General features: G+C 38.6%; 1 protein-coding gene across 3 annotated transcripts in view; it reads right to left on the bottom strand.

Annotated features, from left to right (window-relative positions):
• The window catches only part of DDX46 (DEAD-box helicase 46), a 49648-nt gene extending 35712 nt beyond the window's left edge, over positions 1 to 13936 (bottom strand). For all 3 annotated transcript variants that reach the window (XM_028148219.2, XM_028148224.2, XM_054717847.1), the window contains exons 1-8: positions 13740 to 13936; positions 12858 to 13046; positions 10872 to 11015; positions 6522 to 6621; positions 5033 to 5198; positions 3065 to 3216; positions 1958 to 2071; positions 526 to 691 (exon numbers count right to left, since the gene is read on the bottom strand). In XM_028148219.2, coding sequence (XP_028004020.1) covers positions 526 to 691; positions 1958 to 2071; positions 3065 to 3216; positions 5033 to 5198; positions 6522 to 6621; positions 10872 to 11015; positions 12858 to 13046; positions 13740 to 13756 — 1048 coding nt within the window. In that variant the 5' untranslated portion in view covers positions 13757 to 13936. The remainder of the gene's footprint in view (positions 1 to 525; positions 692 to 1957; positions 2072 to 3064; positions 3217 to 5032; positions 5199 to 6521; positions 6622 to 10871; positions 11016 to 12857; positions 13047 to 13739) is intronic.
• Between the last annotated feature and the right edge of the window lie 1427 nt (positions 13937 to 15363).

Below are 15363 nucleotides of genomic sequence, written 5' to 3'. Positions count from 1 at the left end.
TCTCAACTACACGAGTCAAACTAATTTTTGCTCATTAAAAAAAAAAAGATTTTTCATTGATTTTGAGAGAGAGAGGAAGAGGCAGAGAGAGAAAAACATCAATCAGCTGCCTCCTGCACATCCAGTACCGGGGATGGAGCCTGCAATCCAGCCATGTGCCCTGACTGGGAATCGAACCAGCAATTTTTCAGTGCATGAGAGGACATCCAACTAACTGAGCCACAACTTGGATTCTCATTCTTTAAATACTTCCAAACACACACTGACTCTTCACAACTCTGAATTTCTGCAGATGATTTACCCTCTCTCCAGAACAGCAGTCGCCAACCTTTCGGACCTCCCGGACCACCGACGCTGCTCTAGAATGACTTCTCACCTTCTAGTTCCCTCTTTCACTTCCCCAGGTAAATCGGACAACTCCCCCTATTCATACATCAACTCACAGGCCTATCCACATTCCTCCCAGACAAAGAGAAGCGTATCCTCTTCTGTTCCCACAATAAGCAACATATAAAAGAATTTTACCTTCTTGAGTCATTTTTGCTAGTTCTGGAACTTCAACATAAAAGTTTTTTCTGAATGGTTCATATTCAATCTTCCCATGATCTACTGGCTCTAGAAGCTTTCTCTGTTTTGTCTGATAGCCTGTGAGGGCTGTCTGAAGATCAACTTCTTCCTCCTCTGAAGAATACTATAATTAAAAAAAAAATAAGTTAAAAGCTAAATCCATTTCTATTTTCTATTTATGGCAATCAATATTCCTAGCTTTTAAAATCCTCTTCTCCTAGCACAGGGGTAAGGTGGGAGGGTTAGAGGAGGTCCGTGGTGGAAGAGTTATGGGGGGGGCGGGGAGGGGGGAATAAATGGTGATGGGGAAAAATTAAATTAAAAAGAAAATCATCCTCTCCTAAAAAATAATCTTTGGCTTTTACTTTTTAAATTTCTGAATTTTTCAATTTAGTTTTTCTTTTTCTTATACAAATTTGCATTAACAACATAAAGCTAAAATAACAAAATAATTCTCGCCCTGGCCGGGTAGGTCAGTTTGAGCATCATCCCAATTTGCCAAGGTTGTGGGTTTGATCCTCAGTCAGGACACACAAGAATCAACCAATGAGGGCATCAATACAGAGAACAACAAATCAATGTTTCTCTCCCCCCCACGTCCTCTTCCTCTACAATCATAACCAATAAAAATAAATAAAATAATTCTAATACGGCTTTAATGATGTTTTGCTACAGTTCCCTAAATACTAAATCTTAACAATGGATGTTAATAGGAAGAAATTTCATTCTGTCACTTCATTTCTTCTCTCCCTACTATATGTCCGAGGGGAGCTAATGAAATGTAAGACAATCAAAAATGTGCATACAGCCCTGGCCGGTTTGGCTAAGTGGATAGAATGTCAGCCTGCGAACTGAAGGGTCCCAGGTTCGATTCCTGTCAAGGGCAGGCCCTGGTCCTGGCACGTGCAGGAGGCAACCAATCAACGTGTCTCTCTCACATCGATGTTTCTCTGTCTCTCCCTCTCCCTTCCACTCTTAATTTAAAAAAATCAATGGGAAAATATCCTCGAGTGAGGATTAACAACAAATGGGCATACAGCAAAAGGGCATAGATGTTAGATTGTTCTACCAACTGAATATTCGGCTATAATATTGTGAAGAATGGCAAGACTTCCTAATAATAGTTTGCATAATTGAAAAGTACATCATCATTGATTCCTAGTAAATACTTCTAGGGTAGCATCACTTTGGGCACTTTATTTTTTTCAACTGATTTGAAAGAGAGGGAAAGAGAGAAATACCAATTTGTTATTCCACTTACTTATGAATTTGTTAGTTGATTCCTGATTGTGCCCTGACTGGCATATCAGGACAACACTCTAATCAACTAAGCTCCCCAACCAGGGCCTAAGGTAGCATCATGAAAAAGTGAAAATTAATGAAGAATTACCTCCATGGCATCCTGGTCATTCTCCATCAGCTCCCCTTTCTTCTTATCAGAATCCACTACTGCTTTTTTGGTTGTCACAACAGTGACAACTTTTGTGACCGTTGGCCCAGACTTCTAAAATAAAAAAGGAATATAAAATATTTTGAAAAACTGAAAATTTTTTAAATTTATCTTTATTGTTGAAAGTATTACAGATATCTCCCTTTTCCCCCATTGACCCCCCCCCATTCCCACCCAGTCCTCACCTCCCCATGCCTTCAACACACTATTGCCAACTGAAACACAATAACTGCCATAATTTATAAATCAAATGTAGTTAGTTATTAGCAGCAACTTAAAGACAAAAAAGTGGTCTGCTTTCTCATTTAAATCTTACAATGCAATCTATCACAATGTATTTTATAATACATTAACACGGGGTGGGCAAAGGTAGGATTACAGTTGTTCGTATGGAAAGACATGTAGGTTATGATTATTACAATAGCTTTATTAACTCTGTTTCACATACTCACAACTGTAAACCTATATTTGTCCACCCTGTATATAAGTAGTTTATTGTATAATATATAATTTTATATACAGTTATTATGCAATATAATTTATTTTTAAAATACTATTAAAAGGTACTTTTCACTCATTCAACAAGCAAGACACTGTTCGGGGAGCTTAGGGAGAAATTAATAAAACAGGTAAAGGGCACTGCTCCTGAGGAGCTTTATTTTAGAAGAGATAGGGGACAAATAATAGACGTGATAAAAAACCAAATTATATTAACTTGAGAAAAGGTAATAAATGCTACTTAAAAAAGAAAAATAGACTAGGGGATGGGAGTATGAAAGATGAAAATGCTGGAGAAGTCTGGAGAGGACCTATTAAGAAGGCAACAAGTAAGCATAGAAACTGAACAAAGATGATGGTAGCAATGCTTTTGAAACAAGAAAATTTACAGTTAAAAATTCACTATCATCTCTGGTACTTAGAAAAAGTACCAGATGGGAGAGGAAACAAAAGCATTATAAAGTCATTCAAGTCAGCAATATGTCAGTGCAACAATGAAACCAAGTTATCCAACTAGGAATAGAAATCTTTAAAAATAGAATTCCATACCTTTTCATTTCCCCCACCACCTTTTACACTTCTCATATTAAACTTTTTTACTTCCTCTTTCACTTCTTCCATGTAAGCGTCTAATGGATCTAACTCCTCACCCTCCATTTCATTTCCTTCCTTCTCGGCTTCTGCAGGGTCATCTTCATCATCTAAATTATCAGAATACACTTTCTTTGTACATGTGCTTCAAAAGGAAATTCTTCACAGCAGACCACACCCCACCATTCTGACCTGTTCTCTCACTACCCAAACACCCTCCTTTCCAGTTGACCAGGCACACTGCAGTTCAAATATACTTCAAAGTTTTTAAACCGAGCATGTATTAGTTCTGAATAATAAAAGAAAAAAATTATAATAAATTACAAATTATTAAGTTGAAGAGGCAAAAAATTATGCCTAAAAATGAATTTCCAGTATTAATTCTTACAATTACACTACTAGAAGCCAAACTAAAAACTTTATCTGTTAAATAAGTTTACTTATTTTCCTTTCAATTACCTTTCTTTAAAGCACAGAAAGAAAAAATAACATTCTTAATTCAAGACAAACCTAATCTTTTTTACATAACTAAGACATCATCAAAGATACAATCCATTTATCCTTTCTTTAAAATACATTTTTATGGATTTCAGGGGGGAAGAGAAAGAGAGAGACTAAAACATCAATCAGCTGCCTCCTACACAACCCCTATTGGGGATCAAGCCCACAACTAAGCATGTGCCCTGACCGGGAATCGAACTGTGACCTCCTAGTTCATAGGTCAATGCTCAAACACTGAGCAAAACTGGCCGGGCCCATTTATATTTTTAAACCATTCTATGGAACTTCCAGAGAAAATGAGAATTTTAAAGGAATTTTTCTTAAAAAAAAAAAAAAAAAAAAGGAGCAAAATTCCATTTCCTATAAAATTCCACATTCTTCCTTTATTAAAAAGTCAAAATCACATATGGAGGGGAAATGTTTCTGTTTTAAGTCATTAAAAAGTCAAAGGAGAAATCTGAAACCATGTCCTTAATTTACCCTTATTACTAACATTCTTATTTGTAATAAAAAGCTATTTACTTGCCCTTAAGCACCCAACTCTCCACTCTAAAGTAAAATCAGTGATCCTTAATAAACACTACTTTACAATTCTAAATTTAACATAATATTAAAAGGGACATTTAAAACCTCCTCATGAATTCAGCAATTCCAGTTTTAGGTATATAGAACTGAAAAGCAGGGACTCAGTTACTTGCATACCAATAATAACAGGAATTTTATTCACAATAGCCAAAAGGTGTAAACAACCCATATACCTAACAGATAAGTAGGTAAACAAAATATGGCATAAACACATATATTTATATAACATAGAGTACTATTAAGCCATAAAAAGGAATGGAATTCTGATACATGCTACAATATAGATGAACCTTGAAGATACTATGCTAAGTAAAATAAGCCAGTTACAAAAGGACAAATATATGATTCCACTTTTATGAGGTACCTAGAATAGGCAAATTCATAGCAGCAGAATAGAAGTTACCAGGGATGGGGATAATTACTGTTTAATGGGAACAGAGTTTCTGTTTGGGATGAAGAAAAAGTTCTGGGAATGGACAGTGGTGATGGTAGCACAAGACTGTGAATGTACTTAATCCCATGAACTGTACACTTAAAAAATGCGACCAGGGCTGGCTGGCTGGGGAGAGGGACTGCAGGAGGTTGGCCAGTCATGGGAGGCTGGCTGTGGGTGCGCACTGACCATCAGGTGGCAGCTCCTGCATTAAGCGTCTGCCCCCTGGTGGTCAGTGCGCATCATAGTGACCGCTCATAACAGTCGCTTAGGCTTTTATATATATAGATTATATATTTTTCCACAATAAAAAAATGGTCTTAAAAATACCAATATTATATTCACATACTTCTAGAATACTATACATGAATTATTATATAGTTTATTATTGTAACAAATGAATATACCATCGTCATCCTCTAAACTCCATTTTTTCCCTTGTTTCATCTCTTCAATTTCCTTTTTCAGTTCCCCTATGTTTTCCATGGCCTTTTTGCGTTGTTCTTCTCGCCATTTTTCTACTCTTTCTTTCCGCTTTCTCATTTCTTCTTCCAGCTTATTTTGGTCAAAGTTCTTGGGAGGAAAACAGGAGATAAAGGAAAGCAAGGATAAACGATTTTACTCTAGGTGATATTCCAAGTATTTTCCCAAAGTATATAAAAAAAGAAAAAAACAGATGTACATACAAACTCCTATATTTAGACCAGATTAAGATCACACATCTTTTAAATATCTCCAAGAATATACCCACAAAATGAAATAGTAAAAAAAGCATCTTCACCCTGCTGGTGTGGCTTAGTGACTGAACATCAACCCATGAATCGGGAGGCCACAGTTGTATTCCTGGTCAGGGCACATGCTAGGGTTTCGGGCTCAATACCCAGCAGGGGTGTGCAGGAGGCAGAAGGTCATTATTTCTCTCTCATCAACGTTTCTATCTCTCTATCCCCTTCCCTTCCTCTCTTTCTAAAAAAAATCAAGAAATACCTGGGTTTATCCATTTTTTTAAGCATTTTCAACTAATAAAGTAGACAGATTTCAAACACCATAAATTGATCTCATTTTAGATATAAGTAATATGCACACATGAATTCAACTTCTTCCTCAAAGTAAAAACTACATGACTTACCAAAGTTCCCTAGTTACTAGTTATTCTCAACTTTAAATCATCTAAACTCCTACAAGATTGCCTCCATGAAAAGCAAAATTTTCTATTATAAATTATTGAGTACATAAAAGCTATTTATCAACATGATTAAGAAGTTTTAGTCTTTTAGCCTTTAGATCTAAGTTTCCTAGAAACAGCCATTCTAAAGCCATTATCAAGATTATTAATAATACTCTTAAGAGACAGCAAATCACCACATAATCAGCGACTTAAAGATTAAACATTATATGTATATCAAAATGTTACATAAGTTGCTACCATAGATAGGTATGGAAACGCAGCATGTATAAAGAACAGTCAAAGAAGATATTACATAATTATAATGTGACGGTGTTTTGGGCACCTGAGATTACAGAGAATTATTTCTGAACTTTCCAAATATCTTATAATATGGTTATATAATGCTTGTATTTCAAAAATACAAACTGGTAGGGCTGCTTATTATTCTTGAGATCTTATATATTGATAAATTAATTTATAATTTTAAAGTATACAAAAGATACAAAATGCTGCATATGGTATGATCATAGTTTGTAAGCAAACACAGATATGTATAGATATGCAACTTTTTCAGAAAAATTTTTCTCATGGAAACAAGTACTATTTTATCTGTTTATCTTATATATGTTAGTTATTTCAAAATAAAAGAGAGCATTAAAAACTAAATAAGAATTTGTCATCGTAAAAACAAGTTTACATTATATAATTATTTATGCTAGTAAACATACGCCAGCATCTTTTTCTTTTTCATCTTCCTTGTCATCTTTGTCTTTTTTCTTCTCTTTAGAACTTTCTCCACTATCTGTTTTCTCTTTGGACCTAGACCTTCTAAAAAGAAAGAGAGAAAAACCCCATCATCTATATGTGCTTGGGAACATTCATTTTAAAATACTTTTATAGATTTGTATTTTACTTTTTTAGGTAAGAAATAAACTTCCAAGACTCACATGCATTTTTATATTCCATTAATAAATACCTTGGAAATATAATAAAAAATTAATGCTAAGACACTAATTACAAATAAAAACAGGACATATATAAAAACTACAAAATTTAAATTGGAGGGATAAAAGTTAACAAATAGAGAAACATATCAAGACATTAACATCCTATAAGATTAAAAATAGCAATAATAATAATAATAATTTTAATGTAATCAAATTGGTTGGTCTTTTTTGCCCCTTTATGATCAGTGCTTTTTAAAGTACCTAGAAATGCTTCAGGTTTGATGAAAATATTCAGAGATAAACAAGATATTCTCTAGTATAAACTTCTATTTTATTTTTTTGTTAATCCTTACCTCAGGATCATTTTCCCATTGATTTTCAGATAGAATAGAAGATAAGGAGGGGGAGAGAGAAAGGAAAAGAAAGAAATCGATGTGAGAAAAACAATGGTTGCCTCCCGCAGGAGTCCCAATGAGAGCCGGGGATCAAACCTGCAACCCAGGTACTGCCTGGGAATCGAACCGGCAACCCTTCAATGCAAGGGTCGATGCTCTAACCACTGAGACCACCGGCCAGGGCATAAACTTCTAAAAGGGTTGCAGGCTCGAACCCCAGTGAGGGACATGCAGATGGCAACCCATCAATGTTCTGCTCTCACATCAATGTTTCCTTTCCCCTCTCCCTTCCTCTCTCTCTAAAAAATCGGTGAAAACACATTTTTTAAAAAATCATTACAGAGTGAAACAACAAACCAGAGTAAGAAAATATATTTGCCACTCATATAATTGACAAAAAACAACTATACAGGATGTCTAAAAACGAAACCAAAAACCTCCTATAGCCAAAACCGGTTTTGCTCAGTGGATAGAGTGTCGGTCTGCGGACTGAAAGGTCCCAGGTTCGATTCCGGTCAAGGGCATGTACGTTGGTTGCGGGCACATCCCCAGTAGGGGGTGTGCAGGAGGCAGCTGGTCGATGTTTCTCTCTCATCGATGTTTCTAGCTTTCTATCCCTCTCCCTTCCTCTCTGTAAAAAATCAATAAAATATATATTTTTAAAAACACACAAAAAAAAACCTCCTATAAATCTGTTTAAAGAGAGAAACTACCCAATAGGAAAATAAGTAAAGATGTAAACAAGTACTTCAGAAAAGAGATCTGAATAACCAATAAACATATGAAAGTTCAATCTCATTAGTAATGCCAGAAATGCAAATTAAAACCACAATGATACTGTTATTACATGCCTACTCAATTAACAAAAAATTTAAAGGACAGCCCTGGCCAGTGTGGCTCAGTTAGTTGGGCTTCGCCCTTGCACCAGGAGGTGGCCAGTTGGATTTGGCGTCAGGGCACATGCCCAGGTTTCAGGCCCAATCCCCGGTAGGGGACATGCAGAAGGCAGCTGATAGATGTTGAGTTATCACATGGATGTTTTTCTCTCTCTCTCCCTCTCTCTTTTAAATCAATAAACTATTTTAAAATATTTTTTTAATTTAAAGGACTGACAATACCAAACATTGTCAGGGTATAGAGCAGTGGTTCTCAACCTTTCTAATGCCGCAACCCTTTAATACAGTTCCTCATGTTGTGGTGACCCCAACCATAAAATTATCTTCGTTGCTACTTCATAACTGGAATTTTGCTACTGTTAATGAATCGTAATGTAAAAAAATATCTGTGTTTTCCGATGGTCTTAGGCTCTACAGCAGTGGTTCTCAATCTGTGGGTTGCTACCCACAGGTCGAGAACCGCTAGCAGGGTCGCCTAAGACTATCGGAAAACACAGATAATTACATTACGATTCATTAACAGTAGCAAAATTCCAGTTATGAAGTAGCAACGAAGATAATTTTATGGTTGGGGGTCACCACAACATGAGGAACTGTATTAAAGGGTCGAGGCATTAGAAAGGTTGAGAACCACTGGTATAGAGCAACACAATTCTCATACACTGCTGGTGTAAGTATCTTATCTAATAATAGACAAACATGTAAATTGACCATACCTCCACTACGCCCACCAGCCAATCAGGAGGTAATATGCAAATTAGAAAGACAAATATGGCAGCCGCCCAACTGCTCCAGGCACAGATTGGCTGGGCGGGGCAGGACGCTTGCTATGAGAGGGAGGGTGGGGGACGAGGGGATCTACAGGAGCGGCACTCCAGCCCCTCAGCAAAGACAAAGACTGCAGACTCCAGAGACTGCAGCAAAGAAGAAGAAGGCAGACTCTGGCTGGAGTCAGTCTGCAGCAAAGGCAGCAGACTCCGGTTGGAGCAAAGGCCTGGGTCCTGGGTGCCAAAGGAAAACCGGTGCTGCAAGCCAAGGGAAGGAAGGCCTATTGCACGAATTTCTTCGTGCAGTGGGCCTCTAGTAATTAACAATACTCTTTGGAAAGCATTTGGGATTACCTAGTAAAAATAATGCTATGCTTATTCTACGATCATGTAATTTCACTCCTAGATATACACCCTAGGAAACTCATGCAAATGTATACCAGTATTAATATACAAAAATGTTCATAATAACCAAAAAGTTAAAGCAACCCAAACATCGATCTAAGTAGAAAGGATAAATTGTGGTATATTTATATCACAGATTGCATTCAGCAATGAAAATGTACTACTGTTATAAGCAACAAAGATGAGTCTCAAATAACATTGAGCAAAGACACAAAAGAATACATGACTCATTCATGTAAAACACATACATCAAAACTACTCTTTTTTCAGATAAAAATACAGGTGGTAAAACTATAAAGAAATACAAAGAAATTACTAGCACAAATGTCAGAATTGGTTTTATCCAAGAAAATAGAGACCTCAGTTACAGAAGGGATGTGGAGGGCTTCTGACAATGTTCTATTTCCTGACCTTGGCGATGATTACATGGATGTTGCTTTATCATTATTTAATAAACTGCATGTTCATATTTTATTCACTTTTATGAATTTACACACACACTCACACACACACTTTTGTTTTAGTTTTTGTTGTATGGTTAGTCAGAGTAAGTTTATTAAAGCTAAGGATGTGAGACAAGGGCTTAGGATAGAAGCAGCAACAGGAGAGAGCCTAGGCAGGGCTGCTTCAGCTCTCTAGAAATGTTATAGGAAAGAATAACCTAGGCAGGGCTGCTGTGGCTCACTGCAAAGTCAGAGAAAAGGGGGCCTTGGAGACAGATTCAGGAAGTTAGCCCAGTCATTGCCCACTGCTCCCTGGTTACAACTCTCATTGGGCCCTTAAAGTTTAGGAGATGCATGCCTGAGAGGGAAGGCAGGCATGGACGTACTCCCAGGGAGAATGCAACCCATATACACTTTTTTCCAGTTTTATTACACGGACTTTGGTAAAATAAAAATAAAATTTTCTAACTAAAATAAATGACATAGGAAATGTCATGATTAATATAAAGACTATACATAAAACAGATACAAGACTATATATCAACTATCCTATGAACCACATTAGAAACAATAATAGGCAAAGAATAAATCACTAACAAGATAATATAAAGAGTTAAACATACTATGTTTAACAGACATACTATCTCAAACTGAAATATGTACATTTAAATTATACAAAGTTCACCCATCTGAACAGCAATTCAGCAATGCATACTATTTCACATTTGTCAATGTCAAAAATGCTAAGAAAATAATTTCAAAGAAAAAACATAGTTCCAGAGATGTTTATAAAATGTATTTGACCATTGTTATTAAATAATAAAACAATGCATTATGTGTGTTAGTCTAGTATTTTCCAATTGAATTATAAGCTTTAAAACAAAATTCTGCCAACAGTTCATGGTAGGAGTCAAATTCAGTAATTATTTTTAAAGTTTTTAAAAATTTATTTATTTATTTTAGAGAGAAGCAGGGGGAGGGGGAGGGGGAGGAGGAGGGAGGGAGAGGGAGAGACATGGACTTGTTGTTCCCCTGATTTATGCGTTCATTGCTCTTGGATGTTACCTACTGGGGATAGAACCCGCAACCTTGGTCTATCAGGATGACAACCTAACCAACTGAGCTACCTGGCCAGGATCTAAAGATTTCTTTTTTAAATACAAGGAAGAGGGAAGACAGTCAGTTCCCAACTAGCATGACAGATACAGCCCAATGGTAGCATTACCTATTCTCAGCTTTCTTGCTTTTATTGCCCGGACTGGAGGATCGGGATCGTCGGCCCCGGCTTCTACTCCTCGAGCGTCTCCTGTCTCGACTTCGAGATCTTCTTCGCTCTCGACTTCTGTCTCTCTCTCTACTTCTGGAACGCCTGAAAAGGAAATACTTTTCATATATTCTATTATCAAGTGGAACTATTTCAGATTATGGTTCTGTCCCACATGGCAAAAAGCTTCTTAATTTTCACCATTATTAAAGGCAGAGATTGAGATTTCAATTACCTATCAAACCAGCAAAATAGGGAAGAGGTAATGCCAATTCTTAAAAGTGGTCACTGAAAAAAATGAGGATCCTAATTTCAAAATGAAGTTTACTGAAAAACACAGCAAATCTGTAATAATAGCAAGTTGAAATCTATAGCCCATAATATACAAAACCTAAATTTCAAAGATAGCCTTAACCTAAGGATGGACAAAATAGGACTGTGGGAAGATTGCAGATATAAAGATGAGAAGACCAGAGTACCTATCCTGGAGCTGCTACTAACCAGTGACCTGGCATACAGCAGATCAACTCTCTGGTCTTAGTTTCCTCATCTATAAAATATGGAGACGTCACAATATAATCTCAAAACCCTTTTTGCTCTAAAATCATGTGATTCTACCTTTCACACCAAAAAGTCAAAGACCAGATCAATAATGAACACTTGCACTTAACAAGCTCTTGACTGAACTGCATGAAACTCTTCCTGGGCCCACAGGATATAAAATTGAGTAAGATAGCACTCTCCACAATGTCAAAGGTATTATGTGCTACCTTTACAATCGCTCCTTCCAATGTTTGAAAAAGATAAAGCCAAAGTTCTTTCTGTGATCAGTTCACAGCAACTGTACAACCTGTATTCTTTCCTATTGTACTGAAAACTGTATTAGAAAAAGTTTTTTTGGTATGGGGAGATTATTTTTATTTAAAAACTGTTTTTCACCCCCAGAAAGAGTGAAAAGTGCAAGGAATGGCTGCTTGACTATAATATGTAATCAAGTAAAAACAAAATTAAAAATTCAGATGTTCTTTCATTCAAATCTGAATCAGTTCTTTAAAAGTCTCACACGGTAAGCAGGACGGGAGATGGCTCCATCCTGCTTCCTTCATTCCACTTTATGGATTCTCTGAACATGGTGGCAAGCTCTCGGGACAGAATTAGAACAGAACACCTCTGATGGCATATAACCTTACCTTTAGCTTCTTTTTTAACCTATCTCAGAGGGGCTTCAAGGAATCACTTTGGATTTCAGAAAATACAACCAAAGTTTCCAAACTTAAAATACTACTGGAGAGTCTTTATTCTAGGCCAACAATTTTCAACTGGAGTGCCGCAAGAATTTTTTTTTAATATTTTTAATTGAATGTATTTTTTTAATCCTCACCTGGGGACATTTTTCCATTGATTTTTTAGAAAGAGGGAAAGATAGAGAAAAATATCCATGTGAGAGAAACACACATTGCCTCCTGTATGCGCCCTGACCAGGGCCTGGGCTGGGGAGGAGCCTATCACCAAGGTATGTGCCCTTGACTGGAATCAAACCCAGAACTCTTCGGTCCGCAGGCCGACACTATCTATTGAGCCAAACTGGCTAGGGCTTAATTGAATTTTTGAGAGAAAGAGAAAAAACTGATTTGTTGTTTCACTTATTTATGCATTCATGTATGTGCCCTGACTGGGGATCAAACCCATAACCTTGGAGTGTAGAGACAAAATTCTAACCAACTGAGCTACCCAGCCAGGGCAAGAATTTTTTAAAAATACAATAACTGCCCTCGCTGTTTGGCTCAGTGTAGAGAGCATCCGCCTGTAGACTGAAGGCTCCCAAGTTCAATTCCAGTCAAGGGCACAATACCGGGTTGTGGGCTGGATTGTGCAGGAGGCCGCCACATGAGGCAGCTGATCGATGATTCTCTCTCATCGTTGGTCCTTGGAGATTAACATCCTTACCTCAGACGCTTCCGGTCCCTTGACCGAGATCTTCTTTTATCCCTGCTACGAGACCTCTCTCTCCTTCTATCTCTGTCTCTGCTTCTAGACCGTCGGTCATCTCCCCGTTTACTTCTTTTGTCTGAGGGTGAGCGACTTCTAGATCGACTTCCGGATCTTCCCCGTGATGCTGATCGCTTCCGATAGTGGCTAGATTAAGTTAAAGATTTAGTTTAGCAGATACAGGTAGCTTCTACTATATCTTATTTATTATATTTTTTTCCAAAAAAAATCTCAGCAGACAAATTAAACACTAAAAAGACTTTTTATACACGGTGGTGGTTGTTTTTAATTTTGGGGGGGGGGGAGACGGTGAGCCCTTCGGCTATAGCACACGGGGGGTGGGGGGTGGGCACACTATCTTGAAAGGTAAGAAAAAGTAAACAAAACAGACCAAACCCCAAGCAGATTGCATTCTGTAAAGGAAGGCATGACAGACAAATATAAATATACAAAATGTTATGTAGCGCTATGGAGAAAAATAGATCAAAGTAAAGGAAAAAGGGAGAGAATGGGAAATAGATTTTGCTATTTTATACGAGGGCGGTACGAGAAAAGAAAATCATAGTCTATACTCAATCTAAACATAAAGATCAGCATACCGAATTCAACAATACATGAAAAAGATAATGCAATCATACAATCATGAGCCAGTCCAGGGGGTTCGGCCGAGAGGGCAGGGCCGGCCACTTGCTCAGCCGAGGTCCCCAGCCCCTCCAGGGGCCTCGGCGGAGCTGGTCACACGTGGGTCTGCGCAGGGCCAGGCCCGACCCCGCGGCCACATCCACTCCCGCCTCTTCCCCCTCCAAGGAAGCCGCCCGCCCGCTCGCAGCGCTGCCTCACCGTGACTCCCGGCCCATGCTGCCGGCGCGGGCAAGCGGCGCCCTCCGGACGACGCGCAGGAGAAGCGGACAAAGGAAGAGGCCGCGCTACACCCCGCTCCCCGGGCGAGAAGCAGCACTAAGCGGTGGCAGCAGCTACAGCGGTGGAAGCCATCCGAGCGCCGCCAACGAAAACAGGACGTCCTGGCGCCGGCGGCAGAAGGAAGGGAAAGGTGCGTCGGAAGCTGCTTCCTCTTCATAGCGCCTCCTGTCGGCTGGAGGCCGCACAGCGCCGGCCGCGCCCAGAGAAGAGGCCGTGGCGGGGCTTTGCTGGCACTGCCAGTGTGGAACCCCCTGCGGACTCAGAGAAGGTCTTTCCTGAAAGGACCACCGAGGTGCCAAAAGCATCCTGGAGCTGCCCTAGGACTTGTACTGACGCCCGCCTAACCTGTGCTGAGTGATGCCACAAACATCTCCAGTCACTCTCATTCATTTACACGTTCATTCGCTTATAGTATGTGTTGTTAGATATCGGGCATGTGCTAAATCCTAGGGAGTTTACAATCTCGTGGGGGACATAGACATTATTAGAAACACAAGCAGATGTAATACAACAAGAAAGAAATTCCACCATAGGAGAGGGGTTCAGAAAAAGAGTGCCCTGAGGAAATGATCTTTGAGGGGAGATTGAAGAGTAAGAAGTTAACTTGATAGAGAAGAGGAAGGAGAACCAAACACACTAAACACACACAACACACACACACACACACACACACACACACACCATTCGCGAGATTATAATGGTTCTCAACATTGCCTGTGCTTGAAAGCTTAAATAAAAATACAAATGTGTGTGTTCTGATTTCATTGGTCTAGAGTGCTTCCTGTGCATTGGGAATTTTCAAGTTTCCCAGATGATCCTGAATTGCAGTCAAGGTTGAGAGAAGACTTGCCCAGTGGGAGGCACACAGATACGGTGAGTGGTTCTAGCAGAAAGCTGTAGTGGAGTTGGGGAGAGGCTCTCATATTTACATACCTCTCCGCTGTTTTTATTTTCTTACATGATAGAAAAGGTGTGTTTTGATTGTGGCGGTCATTGAGTGAATATATACATTTGTCAAAATTCATTGAACTATTCAAACATTGATGCATTTTACTGTATGTAAAGTTTACCTCCACACATTTGATTTTTAGAAAAATGCAACCGAGTTAAGGCTCCTAGGCGAGTTTTGCTCTTCCTCGGTGGCTTGCTACCTATAGCCGCAGTGCAGTCAATGCCAAGGGTAAGGAAGGCCTGTGTTAATATGTGACAGAATGAACACAAGTATGGGTCAGGTATCAGAGACACTGTAAATTATTTCTGGGCTGAAGGTAAGGCTTGTGGGTTTCAGTCTGAAAGAAATAGGAAAACACTAGTGATAAATAGTGGAGATACTGAGAGATGGTCAAGTTCTAGACATATTCCAGAGGCACCTCTCCAGACACTGATTGTTATATTAGGTGTAAACTGTGAGGGAAAGGGAGAAATAACGATGTGCCCTGGTTTTTAACAGAACTGTGGATTGTGGTGAATTTGTGGAGAGAAATGTAGGAGAGCAGCAAATTTGATGGGGAAAAAGAGAAAATCAGTGCTTTTGTTTCAGTGA

Source organism: Eptesicus fuscus, chromosome 6 (assembly GCF_027574615.1).
Source record: "Eptesicus fuscus isolate TK198812 chromosome 6, DD_ASM_mEF_20220401, whole genome shotgun sequence".
Lineage (NCBI taxonomy): Eukaryota > Metazoa > Chordata > Mammalia > Chiroptera > Vespertilionidae > Eptesicus > Eptesicus fuscus.
Note: the sequence above shows the minus strand (reverse complement) of the source record. Positions and strands in the feature narration are given on the sequence as shown.